At 38.2% G+C, this 13,807-nt stretch overlaps 1 protein-coding gene across 1 annotated transcript in view; it reads left to right on the top strand.

Annotated features, from left to right (window-relative positions):
- Positions 1-13,807, top strand: part of FRY (FRY microtubule binding protein) — a 193,951-nt gene that overhangs the window by 171,994 nt on the left and 8,150 nt on the right. The window contains exons 55-59 of the mRNA XM_026049852.1: positions 2,581-2,744; positions 3,600-3,789; positions 10,101-10,250; positions 11,073-11,171; positions 11,616-11,699. Of these exons, the coding sequence (XP_025905637.1) occupies positions 2,581-2,744; positions 3,600-3,789; positions 10,101-10,250; positions 11,073-11,171; positions 11,616-11,699 (687 nt within the window). The remainder of the gene's footprint in view (positions 1-2,580; positions 2,745-3,599; positions 3,790-10,100; positions 10,251-11,072; positions 11,172-11,615; positions 11,700-13,807) is intronic.

Consider the following 13,807-nt stretch of genomic DNA (forward strand, 5'->3'; position numbering starts at 1 on the left):
TTGGAGCTGGGCTGCCTGTTCTGCATGTCAGAAACCTTCCCAAAGAAGAGGGAACAGGAAGAGGGGGCTGTGATGAGGAGAGGAGCTCTGCAGAATAACAATAGTGAAAAAGAGAAACTGCTACATGAAAACAAGTGTTGGTAGAGGAGTTACCTCATAGCAAGGGCCACTAGCAGAATCTGGCAGAATTTCAGCTCRGGAACCTGCAGTGAGAGCAGACACCCCTGCGAGTGGTGGCTGCCTGGGTGACCGGCAGGTGGATTGGGAATTGCAGGTCACAGGTGGTGAGTGCCGTGTAAGCCAGGGGTTCCCGACTGGCAGAAGGAAAATCCTCTTTCCYGTCCCTGTGTCCAAGCAGTCATGCACCAGTGTTCATCAAAAAGCAAAAAGCTCTGGAAAAGGAAAGGTGAAGAAGTCAATAATGACAAATCACGGGAGTGGGTTTCAGGCAAATTCAACTAGTCTTGAGAGAGCTTTGGYGTCAGTGAAATGCATGATCCAAGTGTACAGACACTTAACCAGTGTTACCAGGATAATGTTTTAATTGCTAAACGTTACACAGGAAGCTTTGTTAGTGTTTCTTCTTGTTTATTTGCTTTTTTCCTGAAATATACTGTCATCTAGTATTCATACTTCTGTATTTTTACTTAAAACAAACTGGAGTCATTGAAAACAAAGTTAAGACATGGTTTGTTATTTATTTTGAGCAAGAAAGCCAATTTCTGATCAGAAAACCTGAAGCTTGCTCTTAACTGATTTTAGTTAATAAGATAACACAAAATCTCTGTTCTTTCCTGGTTTTCTTTTCCTCTGTGTTCCTCTTTTCAGTGTGATGGTATATTGGAAATTCAGAGGTCTACTCTTGTTTCTTCTTTAGTACAAAGACATTTAATACAAGAACATTTGCCTATTGCATCATAATCAAAATTATCACCTCAACTTTAAATAGATGCCAAAAGTGACAASAGCAGACAGATTGAGTAAGGCTTTCTGAAATATCGCAATGCCAAAATGAAGGTGTCAATGATCTAATCGCAAGAAATTAATTACATTTATTTTCTGTTAAAAGTAGTGATTAGAACATTTAAGAAAGCTATAAGAAATTAGCAAGTAGTGATAACACTGTGAGCAGTACAAAGGCTCAGATGTTATTTTATATCTTTTCAAGTTTTCCCCACTTTCTGRAAGTGTATCCCAATTTATTGCACACTCTATCTTGCTTTTGGGGCATTTTAGGTGACTCTGCTGGCTGTGGGGAGGTGTTTCTTTCTTTTTTTATTCCTCCCTCACCGATTGCCATGAAAGTCTGTTTTTTATATGAACTTTTATTGCCATAATAAACTTTAAGCTATTTATTCATATTTTAAAGTAGTTAATATAACTGCTTCCCAAAGAAGCATAAAACAGTTATGCTTCTTGCCACATACTCTGTTTTCTACTCTGGTAAATCAGCTGTATAGCTTTTGTTTTTCATTTCAGGATGGTTTGCTCTCTGAATCATTTCATCTGGCCTAGACTCAGGAACATTCCTATCCTTCCTACTTTTAAAAGAAAAGAAAACAAAACAAACAAAAAAAAAGTTTCTTACTTAATTTTGATCCTGTCCTTTCTGATAAACATCTTTAATTTTCTGAAATTCATGTCCCCAGAATTTTTCTTTAGGACTCTAACAGGTCTGGTAACTTCAGAGGGCCRTTTCTCTCTTCAATTTCCACTTTCCACAGATTTTCCTCTCTCATGTCAACCCATAGATGTACAAGTAGATGTATATGTGTGCACATATGCACATGCACACACAGCCCCTATGAGCTATCCCAACCAGAGGACAGAGAAAGGTTATCAGCTACACGCTGAGGCCATCCCGACAGAAACTACTCTGTAGAGGTGCCATTGATGCATCCAAAAGGCAAAGGACTAAAAAGGAAGAAAAAAATATGCAGACTAAAACTGCAAGAGAACAAAGAAACAAGAAAGTTCAAAACCTTTAGATGTTAATGGGCAAAAGCAGAAGGAAATGGTAAAAGTATTATCTTTCTAGTGGCCTGTAAAAAGCTTTGGATACCTCTTGGCAGTTATGTAACTGTGAGAAAATTGAGGAGAATTGAGAAAATAATTCTCAATTCTAAGGATGGATTTAGTCTTCCAGATGATTTTTTTTTTTTCAACGTGTTTTTGAGGGTTTTTGGTACATGCATGAAGTGAAAAAATGACAAGAATAGCCTGGCAGGAACAAGAACTCTAGTGTTTTTTCCTGAAAAAGTACTTCCTTGTTATGTCGCCAAATGTGTTGAAATCTGAAATTTTTTGCTGGATGAATTGAGTTAAAGAAACGTCTCTATAAACAATATTGATCCAAGTCAGCAAGTTAAGGAAATACAGTATTTTTGAAGAGTAACTTCATTCATGTCGAATTATAATGTATGGCTTTGGCAGTTTAACACAAAGCCTAATGGCTTTTTTTCGTTTTGTTTAATCTTTTCTAGTTATTACTGGAGTGAACTCACTATTTTCCTGTTTGCCACTTGCCAGAASAGTATTTCTTGTTATGCTGCTCATAGTTCTTCATGTTTGCTCCCTTAGGCTGAAGCTGTCCATGAAGAGCAAGATACAGCAGCCCATGAAGATGACCTTTCGGGGTCTACAAATGAACTGCCTGGAGCATTCGAATGCAGTGATAGCCTTAGCCTGGATATGACAGAGACTGAGGAGAAAGTTGACAGGCTGGAACAATTTGCTCTCACCAGGTGCAAATTCTTACTTATACAAATTTTTTTTCACTGTACAGCAAAATGGTAGCAAGGCATTAAGGAATTTCATCATAGAAATTGATATTTTGAGCATAATAGATGTAAAATACTCATCAGTTWAAAGCAATGAGAATGCCCACTGTGCCTCTATAGTTATCACAGGCCCCAAACAGCAAGACTTTCCTGGTAGGAGAATCAAGTACATAATCCGTGCAGTTAGTTGTTATGTACATAATGTATTTCATAAAGAGTCAGGAGGATTTTTAAAGATTTGTGGCTTTGGAAATACTGTTTAGTGAACTGAAAGCCGTATAAGCCATGCATTCATCTTTTTGATCACATATGGGTCATGTAAGGTCACAATATTATCAAAAATGCCATCTGTGTGCTCTTGAGGCTCGTGTACGTGTTTCTGCAAGGCCATGCAGAGTGCAGCTCTTTCCAGCTCTGAGCAGAGTCGAGTCTCACTGCAATCAGCCTGGATGCATGAGAAACAGTAAACTGTATGTTTAAAAAAAAAAAAAAAAAAGTCTTCTGAAATGGGTGAAGACAAATGATAACACTCTGAAGATAGAGATTCTGTTTTGTAGAAAAAAAAAAAAAAAAAAAGTCTTCTGAAATGGGTGAAGACAAATGATAACACTCTGAAGATAGAGATTCTGTTTTGTAGGTGTTTTTCTCTTAGTGGCCAACCCACTGCCAGTCCTCTGAAGTATTTGGAAAGCCCAGGGGTACTTTGAAAAGATGCCATAATAGGTCCTCTGATTATATCTCTTTGCTATAGCCTCGTTTACCTGCCACCTGCTGGGTATCCTGCTTTCAGCGGGGTTTCTTTCTTTCTTTGCTCCGCAGTTTCGGAGACGCCGAGCGGAACGCGTCGCCTCCTCCCTCGCCGTTTTTCTCCGCCATCCTTGCGGCCTTCCAGCCGGCGGCGTGCGACGACGCCGAGGAAGCCTGGCGCAGTCACATCAACCAGCTCATGGGCGACTCCGATGGCTCCTGTGCCGTGTACACATTTCATGTGTTCTCTTCCCTGTTTAAGGTAAAAAGAGGAAAAAAAAGTTTAAGACTCAAAACTCAAGTGGTTTAGACTGTACAAAACTGTTAGGAGTTACTTATTAGCAGTAATGAACAGTAACTGCAACCGCTGCAACTTTCTATGTTGCAGAATTATTTTAACAAATTTTCATGTAGGACTGTCTTTTATGACGAGTTTTATCATAAATATATTATGCAGCTCATACTTGCAGGTTTGAAGATAACTTTACAAGGTGTGGATTCAGTTTAAGGAATATTTTCCTCTCTACTCTACAAACCTGAAACAATAACTACAAGAGAGAGGAAATAGCCTGCAGCAACTCTATGTTTTCATATTCAACTGTAGAAATCTGAGGATGCCTATGTAAGGTCAACATGATTAAATACTGTGCATCTAATCATCTTAATATAAATATCTAGCTGCCATGGTGTAGTTTAAATTCCAAACTACAAGTCTATAGACCTGAATTCGACTTCTGTCTTCTAAAACCGTATGTACCACTAATGCAAATGCAAGCATCCTGCAAAAAGATAATGAGAAAAGAAAGGTAAATGTACCAGTTGTTCTAAGGAATGATTGCTGTCAAATGTAACTAATTTTTAAGCCTTTTTTAACTGYGTTTTCTTCTGCTTTATGTGAGCATGATAGTTATCCTGCTGCGGCAGTGCACATACCAGCCAAGTATCTTCATGAAGGTAGTCTAAGTCCACAYGGTCTCAGATCATAGGGGACTTCTTGACTACCAAGGTACCCTACCAATAAATACACTATCTCAAGACCTTTGCAGTTGTATTTAAGACTATATTAAGACTATATTGGTTTGAGGAAGAAGCATCATACGTTAGGAATTTTGTTTCCATCCTGTTTCYTCAGTGCTTCACCTGGATTAATTTGTCTTCTCGAACTGCATCAGCTGTGTTACACTTCAAACATTGCACCACTGGAAACATAGGTGCCCAAGGTTAGGTATCCTTTAAAAAAMTGTTTGACAAATAACTCTTTATAAAAATAAAGCAAAAACAGTTCTAACTGGAGCACATGACAGCTCAACTTCAAAAGCGTGTCCTGTGTTTGTTCAGGACACATGTCTAAGCTTTCCTGGTTTAAGGCCTGGAGATTAGTAGCCCTGTTAAGTGTTGTAAGCATTATTTTTCCTTTCACTCACCATCAGAGGAACTGCTGTCATGCAGTTCTGAAATCTGAAACAGCAAATGATCCTGAATAGTGCAAGACCTTAAAATTACCTGTAAAGTGCCCATTCAACTCCAACTTCTGTCATTTACTCTTGTGCTTGCCCTGTTTTAATCAGAGAGTTTCCTCATTTTCTTCAGCTGAAACTGGAGGAGAGGATGTAASACTGTTCTTGAAAAAAACCTACAGCAGCAAAAGCTGAGGAACAGAATGGAAAATTAAAGGTGCTCCTATGTATGAACAAACCAATATTTTCTAGCTAAGTCATGGAGATATTTTTAACCTGTAAGAATAGCTTTCTCCTCTTATTTAGGGTTAAAACATAGGAGTACTATTGTTGGTGTGTTCTGGCATTAAGAACCCAGCTCGCCTGGAATTATTTTGTGTTTGCACCTTAAAACTCTGCTACTCATCACTAGCTTAAAAGACTTTCGACCCTCACCAACAGGAAGTTTGAGAAACAAGCCTATTATGTGCTAGGCTTGCAACATGGAATACTGCCAAAATATTTAACAGTGCAACAAAATCCTTGTTTGGAGCAGCCTGTCAATTTAGGATTTGAAGTGTATTTTCCAGGGCACCTATATTTCAGGCTGTATCAAGTTAATGCTGTCTTGGATGTTTGCCGACAGCATGCCGAACTTGTTTAAAATTCCTGAAATTATTGAAGTACTTCTCCTGTAAACCAGTGGTATCTTGGAGATCTCTGGATAATCTTTRTGGCTCCCTGCTCTAAGCTGCCTCTTTGTATTCAGTCAAATCAAATGTCTTCCAGCAGCCCATCCGGTTCCAAGACACACAAATTTGAGAGCTAGCAAGTAGTTTCCATAATTGAGCCTTTYTGTAAATAGAAAACTTCTTCTTAGCTGGAAGAGAACATCAGGTTAAGGAAAAAAAAAGTCCTGAGAATATTTTGTTCTTATTTGCATTCACCTAAAACACACAGTGACTGTGTTTTTCTTTGCATATATGACATTCATATACATGATGAGGACCTTCTCATAAAGGCTTCCTTCAGACCTTGCTTGAAGGATTTCAATTTGTAATCTGCGCCCAGAAGGACAGAATAAGATAACACATTATAGAACTAATAATTCATGTAGTTGAAAAACAAACACATTTAATGAAGTAATAGACACCAATGTGTGTCTATCTGCCAACACAGACCATTTGTAATAAACTATCCAGGTCTTTTCCTACAAAATTCTGCTTTTCTGATTATTCCTGAACGTGCTTTGTTGATTGTTCCTGCTGAGGTGAAGAACTTTGTTCTTTTTTCCTTTCTCCAATTTCTCAGGATCATTCTAAACTAGACTCCAATCTTCCAAGGAGCTTGCAGCCCCACAGCCTAATCATTCATGCATTCAATAAGCACATTGCAAATTCCATCATTCAGTATTTCCATTTATGACTTGGATACTGCCTATCCGAGACAAATCCCCAAGTTATCCTATTAGATCTATCTTTCCAATTGGTTACCCCTAGGCCAGGTTTCTCTTCCCTACTTCTAGGATAGTAAGTTAATTAATGTACATAAGATCAAGTGTTTCTCCCCTTAGGAGAAGCTTTTACCCTTTTGTGCAAATTAGATTGGCTTGATATGATTTGTTCTGAATAAAATGATTTACCTGTTATTCATGCCCAGTGCTTGCCCACATTTCCTTGAACTTAGTGCTTAAGCCCTGGACTCTCATTTTTTGAGATAAACACTTTCTTCAGGCTTTGTATAACTCCCTAAGTTGTCAAAGGTAATTGTTATGGCTCCTAGACCTCTTCAGCCAGTATTGTATCTTAGCATGAATATCCCTAGTCCCCAATGATGTGAAAATTTCTAAGTGCTTTCTGGCAAGATCTGTTCTCATCTGATTTGTTAGCTGTTTAAGCTGTGTACAGATGTCCTTCCTGGGAAGAGAGAAGTAAAAGAAGGCACTCGGCTATTGAGTCTTTTCAGYAACATCTGTTAGTAGCTATGAGGCCTTAATCTTCTTCTTAAGTATTTCTAGAACATTGTCRTGTCATTCGTTCTGTCTCTTGCTACTTGTAGTTGGCATCTCATTCTCTGACTTGAGTGCCTGCATTGTCATGCTATTTTTGGTGTCCAAATTTAGTAATTCAACCCAATTCCATTTTTTGTTCTTTCCCCCCCCCCCTCTTTTTCTTTGCATGACCAAAATATTTGTGGTTTAGCCATAAGTATATCTTAATATATCTTTTATCTTGCTGTTAATTCCTCTTCCCAACAAGCTCTTCCCTACCAATCCTGAATGCTGTAGTCATTTCTGTAGTCATCCCTTCACTGCTTGGGATCAGTTACTCTTCACCAGGAGGGGAGCACAACACTAGGACAGGTCACCCAGAGAGGCTCTGGCCCTGGAGCCTGCAGGACTCAGCTTGAGCTGACCTAGTCTTGTCAATACTCCTGCTTCATCTTAAAGTCTGAATTAGATGATCTGCAGGGTCCCYTCTGACCAACATTTCTAGGATTCTGCTCCATAAGCCCTCTTATCTGATTTGCTTTCCATGTTTAAAATCTCAGCTAGGTCTTTATGTTGATTAGGATCAAATCTTGATCTCCCTTTCCAAAACACAATTAGCAGTTTCAGAAATTTCCAGTAGCACCAGTTTTGCCAAAAACTTGGATGGAATCTTTATTTTGAGAAGAAAACTAAGTAGAGCTCTCCCAATATCACCAGTGCCAGTGGTTTGGGCGATGCTGTTAGTTGATCATAAAAATATTCATTTTCTGGGGTTGGTGTCCTGTACCAGAACCCCAGCAATGTCAATACCTCTCTCATTTTCCATCCTTTATTATTATTCAGAGACTTTCAGAATTATGTGTTCTGCCTTTTGATATACAGGGTAAAATCCTCATTCTGGAACCTGCCACTGCTTCTTAACTGAGCAAATCTAATTAGTGTTGTAGCTATGAAAATTATGCCATCAAGTATCTGCTGAGCTGCCCAGTGTTGTCATTCTGGTTATGCACTATGATTTTTGGGGTCTTTTGCTTATTAGCCTATTCCTTCTGGCTATTATTGCTTGTCTGCTTTCCAATAACTTGTTTCTTCTAACTTTAACCACTTGTTCCACTGTGTAATGAACAATTTCAGTTTACTTTCTCTGAGCTGGAGAAGAGATATCAGCTTTGTTCTTGCTAACATAATTAATGTGTAAGTGATGCCCTAATGTATGAGTTGGATTCAAGTACCACCAGTTTAAAGTTTCATCTGTGTAAATTATCTATTGGAATCTGTGTGTCTTTTTTCATTCTGTTCATGGAAAGAAAATAAGCAACTATTATTCTTGAAAAGAAAATAGCACTGCCTTCAACTGATTTATAGTAGAAATAGTTGTGTTATTCAGACTCAAAAGTTGTATCTGCTTTTTAGCCTGCAGCATTTGTCTGATCCCACATGAACTGTGGAGATTGTGTCATGGACAAACAAGGAATCAGTTGCATGAATATTTATTCTTCACATTCTGTGATCATAGCCACTCAGAGAATGATTTATGCCCTTTTATGCCCATGAGCACCAAGCCAGTGCTGTGCMCAGCTTATTTTTCATGCATTTTTGTGATTTTTTTTTTAACTTGTCCATTGCCTGTAAAAAAAAAAATACAGATGGCTGTGGGAAGATCATAAAATATTAAAGTATTAGAATTATGTCCRGCCTATTTTGGCAGTGCACTGAACTCAGCTTCCCTGTCAGAGTGGGGAGCTGGGAGCTTTTTTGGGGATCACTGGATACATCTGCTCCATCCTGTGCTGCAAATGGTGCAACAGAGAGTCTGGACAACCAGCCGAGTGACACATGTAACATTTCGTTTCAGTGTTGAAATAAAAGGGCAAAAACACATGATAAGTCAAGTATCAGTCTGGTCTTGTCTACTRTCAGGGCCAGTTCAGGTGCTTTACAGAGAGGCTTACAAATGAGCAATTACTTAATAATCTGTCTGTAGAGAAAACTGTTTTAGGCATCTTATCAATTATTTTTGCTTTGTACTCTAAAACTGATAGTCTATATAGCATTGTTTTTAAGTCCACTCTTACAGACATTTTCCATACAGTTCTGGATTCAGCTCAGCTGATTTTTGGTACTTCACTTACATATCCCAAAGCAGGAGCAATAGTGGATTATTCATATCTTAGTGATCAGAATAGATCAGAATGGTGATTTTCATATTTGAAAAGCACTTAGATCTATCTGATAGGGAATACTTACACTGATACAGGTCCTAATCTATAGTCCTCTCAGAAATGCCTATGGTTAATGTGAGATAAATCATGTAGAAATGAATTTTATTTAAAAAACATGTTACTCCCACCTGCTGAGCTGCAGACTGTAATGAGATATATTTTGGTAATGAAACCAGCTGWGTGTGTATCTGTATAACTATTTCACTTCCTGGAAGCCTAACATTGTTTTTMCTTATTATTCATTTAAATATGTTATTTATGTATTTGTCTGCAATTTCTATGTATTTAGGTATTTGCTGGGGGGCTGGAAAAAAAGTAGTAGCCCTAGCCTGCCTCTGGAACGTAAAGTACCAAAAAGAAAACCTTCTGAAAAGAATAATTCCCGGATGCAATGCAGTATTTCTGGAGTGCTCCCAAGCAGCAGGAAAGTTTTTCCCATAGGAGAAAACAGAGCTACTTTTATGATTTTTCCATGCTGCTGTTTGGCATTAGGATRCTCTTTACGTGGTCTGATTAGCCATTTGACATGGAGTAGTAACAAAACAATGGCCGGAATGGACAGAAAAAGTAATGTGCTGATCAACTCAGTTAACTCTGTACAGCTAAGAAAAAGCTATGTGTGTGTAGAAGGCTTTGTGAAGAATGAATCACCTTCACATAAAAGAAACGTATTTTAGTAGTAGATACAAATTCTGTGAGTGGTTTCACAGCTGTCCAGTAGAAGGAACTTGTACACCATGATAATTATTACTCAGGATCCTTGAGCAAACTCAGGATCCTTGAGCAACCTCATGGTTGTCCACAGGGAGATGTTCTCCATTGCACGTGTTATTTTACGAAGAAAAAAAATGCATGGCATTTGTTTACAAAGGAAAGAAGCTTGTGCTTGAGYGAAAAATGTGATGAGCCCTCTTTTGCTTTACAGAATATTCAGAAAAGATTCTGCTTCCTAACGTGTGATGCAGCTAGTTACTTAGGAGACAACCTGCGAGGAATAGGCTCCAAGTTTGTAAGGTCTTCTCAGATGTTAACGACGTGTTCAGAATGTCCGACCCTGTTCGTAGACGCAGAAACAGTGAGTATATYCCTTGAGAAAGCCACGTGCTGCAATGCCATGGGTTATTTCACTGGTTATTTCACTTACAGTTAGTTTTTGAACAAGTATGTCAAAAGGGTACCCACCTCCTTTCTCTTACTTCGTATCTTCTGGTCTTGGACACATAAAGAAATTGCCTGCCAGACCCAGTTCACTCTCTGAAAGGAAATGGAGAGCTATTTTTTACRTATTTTGGCATGAAAGCTGACAGTATCTTCTGTGATTGAGCTGTGTTGTGAGCTGTGTAATGAACCTTTGTAATAGGAAATGAAACCAGTCTTCCCAGGTTGCTTATTCTGGCCCTATTCATCCAGCAGTCTCAGGTCCAAGTGGTCTCAGGCAGGAATACAGAGGTAGGAATTTCTGAAGTGCAATCCCGGACCAGCTTTTCACGTGCTGCTGTGACCACAGAAGAGATGAGGCTTTCCTCACTGAAGAGCTTGCAGATTATGTCCTTAAGCTTTGTGCAGTGTTTTATTTTATGTTTATTAAATAAAATGTATTTATTTATTTATGTTATAAAAWTTATTTATTTATGTWTTTYTTTAGAGGAATCCTGTGTTGTTAAAGAACACAATTTCAGTTCCAAAATGTGCACAAGCACTGTTGGGTTTTCAATATAATATCCTCTTTCTATATATTGTATTTGTATAAATATATTATCAAATATTTTTCAGCAGCAGTATCTCTAAAGCTAAGTATTCTTTTCCAAGGTCTTTTCTGTTGTATCCTTAAAGTTCTACTTTTTTTTTTATCCTTTTATAAATGACATTTATTAACCTTTTGATTTAATTTTTCCAGCTTCTCTCCTGTGGTCTTCTTGAAAAGCTGAAATTCAGTGTTCTAGAACTACAAGAGTATCTGGACACATACAACAATAGGAAAGAAGCAACTCTCTCGGTAAACTAAACTATATATATATTTATTTATTTATATTTTTTGTATGTGTACTTACTCTTTGTCATGTGACTGCAAATCAAATCGGAGCTGTTTAAATGAATATTGAGTTAAACAGTATGTTTCAAATATTGGATTTATTAAAAGCTATTTCCAGAACATAGGAACTAAAGCTAAAAAAAAAAAAAGACAATTGCATCTCTTAATCTTAAAATCTTTTCTAATATTCCTGGTCTTTCCTTTATCCTACCTCATTTTCTTGATGTGTTCAATTCAAGTTGTTCAAGTTCRGGTCAAGTTACAGCCAAAGCAAATTGTCTGCTGTTTGAATAAAGAATTCAACTACAAATTTTTGTGTTTACATACTATGCTGTGAAACTGAAATACTTSTGCAAATCAAGCTATAGACCTTATTCATATCTTCTTTTAATTTGTCTCTGAAAACAGTGGCTTGCAAACTGCAAGGCAACATTTGCTGGGGGCTCACGAGATGGAGTTATCACCTGCCAGCCAGGGGACTCAGAAGAGAAGGTAATGAATGAGCAGAGCTATCTCACTCATTTTCATTTCTCTTTATTTCACTCAGAACTATTTCACTTTCTTTCTTGGAGCCTTGAGAGTCTAAYACCTCCTTGTCCRTGTGCTGGGCTTGGGCACAGCCCAGTTCTGCACTCAGGGCTCTGAGGTACCCGTGTTGCCTGTAGCAGCAGCAGTTTCCCACAGCACAGCRTCCCTGACCATCTCTCCCGTTGGCCTCTGCTTCCACATTGTGCCCATTTGACCCAGAGCTCTTGGAGTCAGTCTGCCCAGCAGCAGTAGGGTCTTTTTGACTTGATCTCTGATYCCCAAAATGTGAGACTTGTCTGATCTAAAGCCAGTAGCCTGGTAGTAACAAAGCAGTGACTGTGAAGTGGCCAGTGAAATGATTTATGCTGTACAGAACTGTTTATGGAAAAGCCAACATATCTCTTACATCTCTTTTGAACAGAGGTTTTACAAAGACACACAAATATATCTATCCACATACACACTCACATAAGTATATACTTAGTGCATTGATTCCAGTGAAGATACCAACCTTTTCAGAAATCAGCACCATCAGCTGGAAATACTATTTTGTGACCTTTTTCCTTTGAGGGAAAAAAAAAAAGGATGAGAAAAAGAGGTAGTTGAGGAAAAGGAGCAAGAACTAGGAAATAACACCAGCATATAGAAAAACCTGACCTCTCCTCTCTCCRTGTTTTGTAAAACACAACAATGACATTTTTACCCTGCTTTACTCCATGTTTTAGTGGTTTTTCTCCTGTTTTCTTCTCAAGCTGATTTCAGTTTATTCCTCCCTCTGTCTTCTACAATTTATTTTCTTTCCTTTTGTTTTTATATTAATGCCTCACTCTCCCTATTTCTCCTCCTGCCATCATTCTCCCTTAATTTTTCATTGCCCTCTAATCCCAATCCTTGCCACCACTGTATTTAAATTTCCTTGATCTTATTGGCCTTAAAACCTCTGGATAGAATCACACTTCCTAGCAAACTAACTGGCATTGGCACCAGCAAGTTACACATACTTTCCAATGCATTTAAATAAGAGATTCCTTTCCTTAATTTCAGTGGTGCACAGGTATGTAATGAGTGAAGTATTCCCCAAAGTTTTTTTTTTTTAAATAAGAGGGGCACCTGGGACACCTGCTATTACCTCTCCTGTGAGAGACACCCTGAACAGTGGCTTTGAGCCGTAAATGTTACATGTCTTGCTCTGTATAATGGATTTCTGCTCTTCATCCCTCTTGTTAAAATATGAAAAATGAGATGGAGGATAACATGTACAGCTGACTGTATCTTTTTTAAGAGTTGAGCAGAGCAAATGTTAAAAAGTAGTAGACAATGAACCGGGCTCAGTTTTATTTAGAGGGTCTAAAGCATCTGAAAGTTAGAAGTGTATTTGTATTTTTATTCCATTTGTATTTTTTTAATTAAATGTTCTGCTTCAAAATTAAATGTGCGTTTTGTGAAGCCAAGGTTAATGTCCTTACTGCGGAAAAGGAAGATTTCTGATTCCTGCAGAAATCCCTGGTCTCTCCCCAGAAATGTTCTTTCAGCCCAAAACGTATGTTATTCCCTGGAAGTTGACACGAGGACTTTGCTGAGATAGTTCAAAATGTGCCTGTTGCTTTGGGTTTCCTTGCAGCTACAGATTTGGACAGGTGTAACGTTCGCTGGCTGCTTGAAAGACAGTGCAAAATATACAAAGACTGAACATTCAATATTTTAACCTATCAAAGACACTACCTGAGCAGGCACTGAGAAATGTCAGCTAAGTCCAAAATTATCATCTTGTCAACCTCCAAGGAATATTTAAACTTATGCTGTAGGATATAGAAAGAGGAGTTAAAATCATCAAGGTAGAGAGCCATGTTAAGTAGAGTATCCATAATTTACATTGCAATATTTATTGAAAGATCAGTATATTTTCATTCAGTGTTGGAGGAATTTCATGTAAGATGAAGCTTTCTTCCTTCTTCCCTCTGCCCTCTCCAGAGGACTAGAGACAAGTTTTTCAAGGCAGTTTTTCTGGGGGATGATGACCACGTAATTCTCTTACATGCTGCTTTCCCCCTTCTTCTATAAAGTGAATTCCA

The sequence above is a fragment of the Nothoprocta perdicaria genome, unplaced genomic scaffold (assembly GCF_003342845.1).
Source record: "Nothoprocta perdicaria isolate Ctin4 unplaced genomic scaffold, notPer1 scaffold_62, whole genome shotgun sequence".
Lineage (NCBI taxonomy): Eukaryota > Metazoa > Chordata > Aves > Tinamiformes > Tinamidae > Nothoprocta > Nothoprocta perdicaria.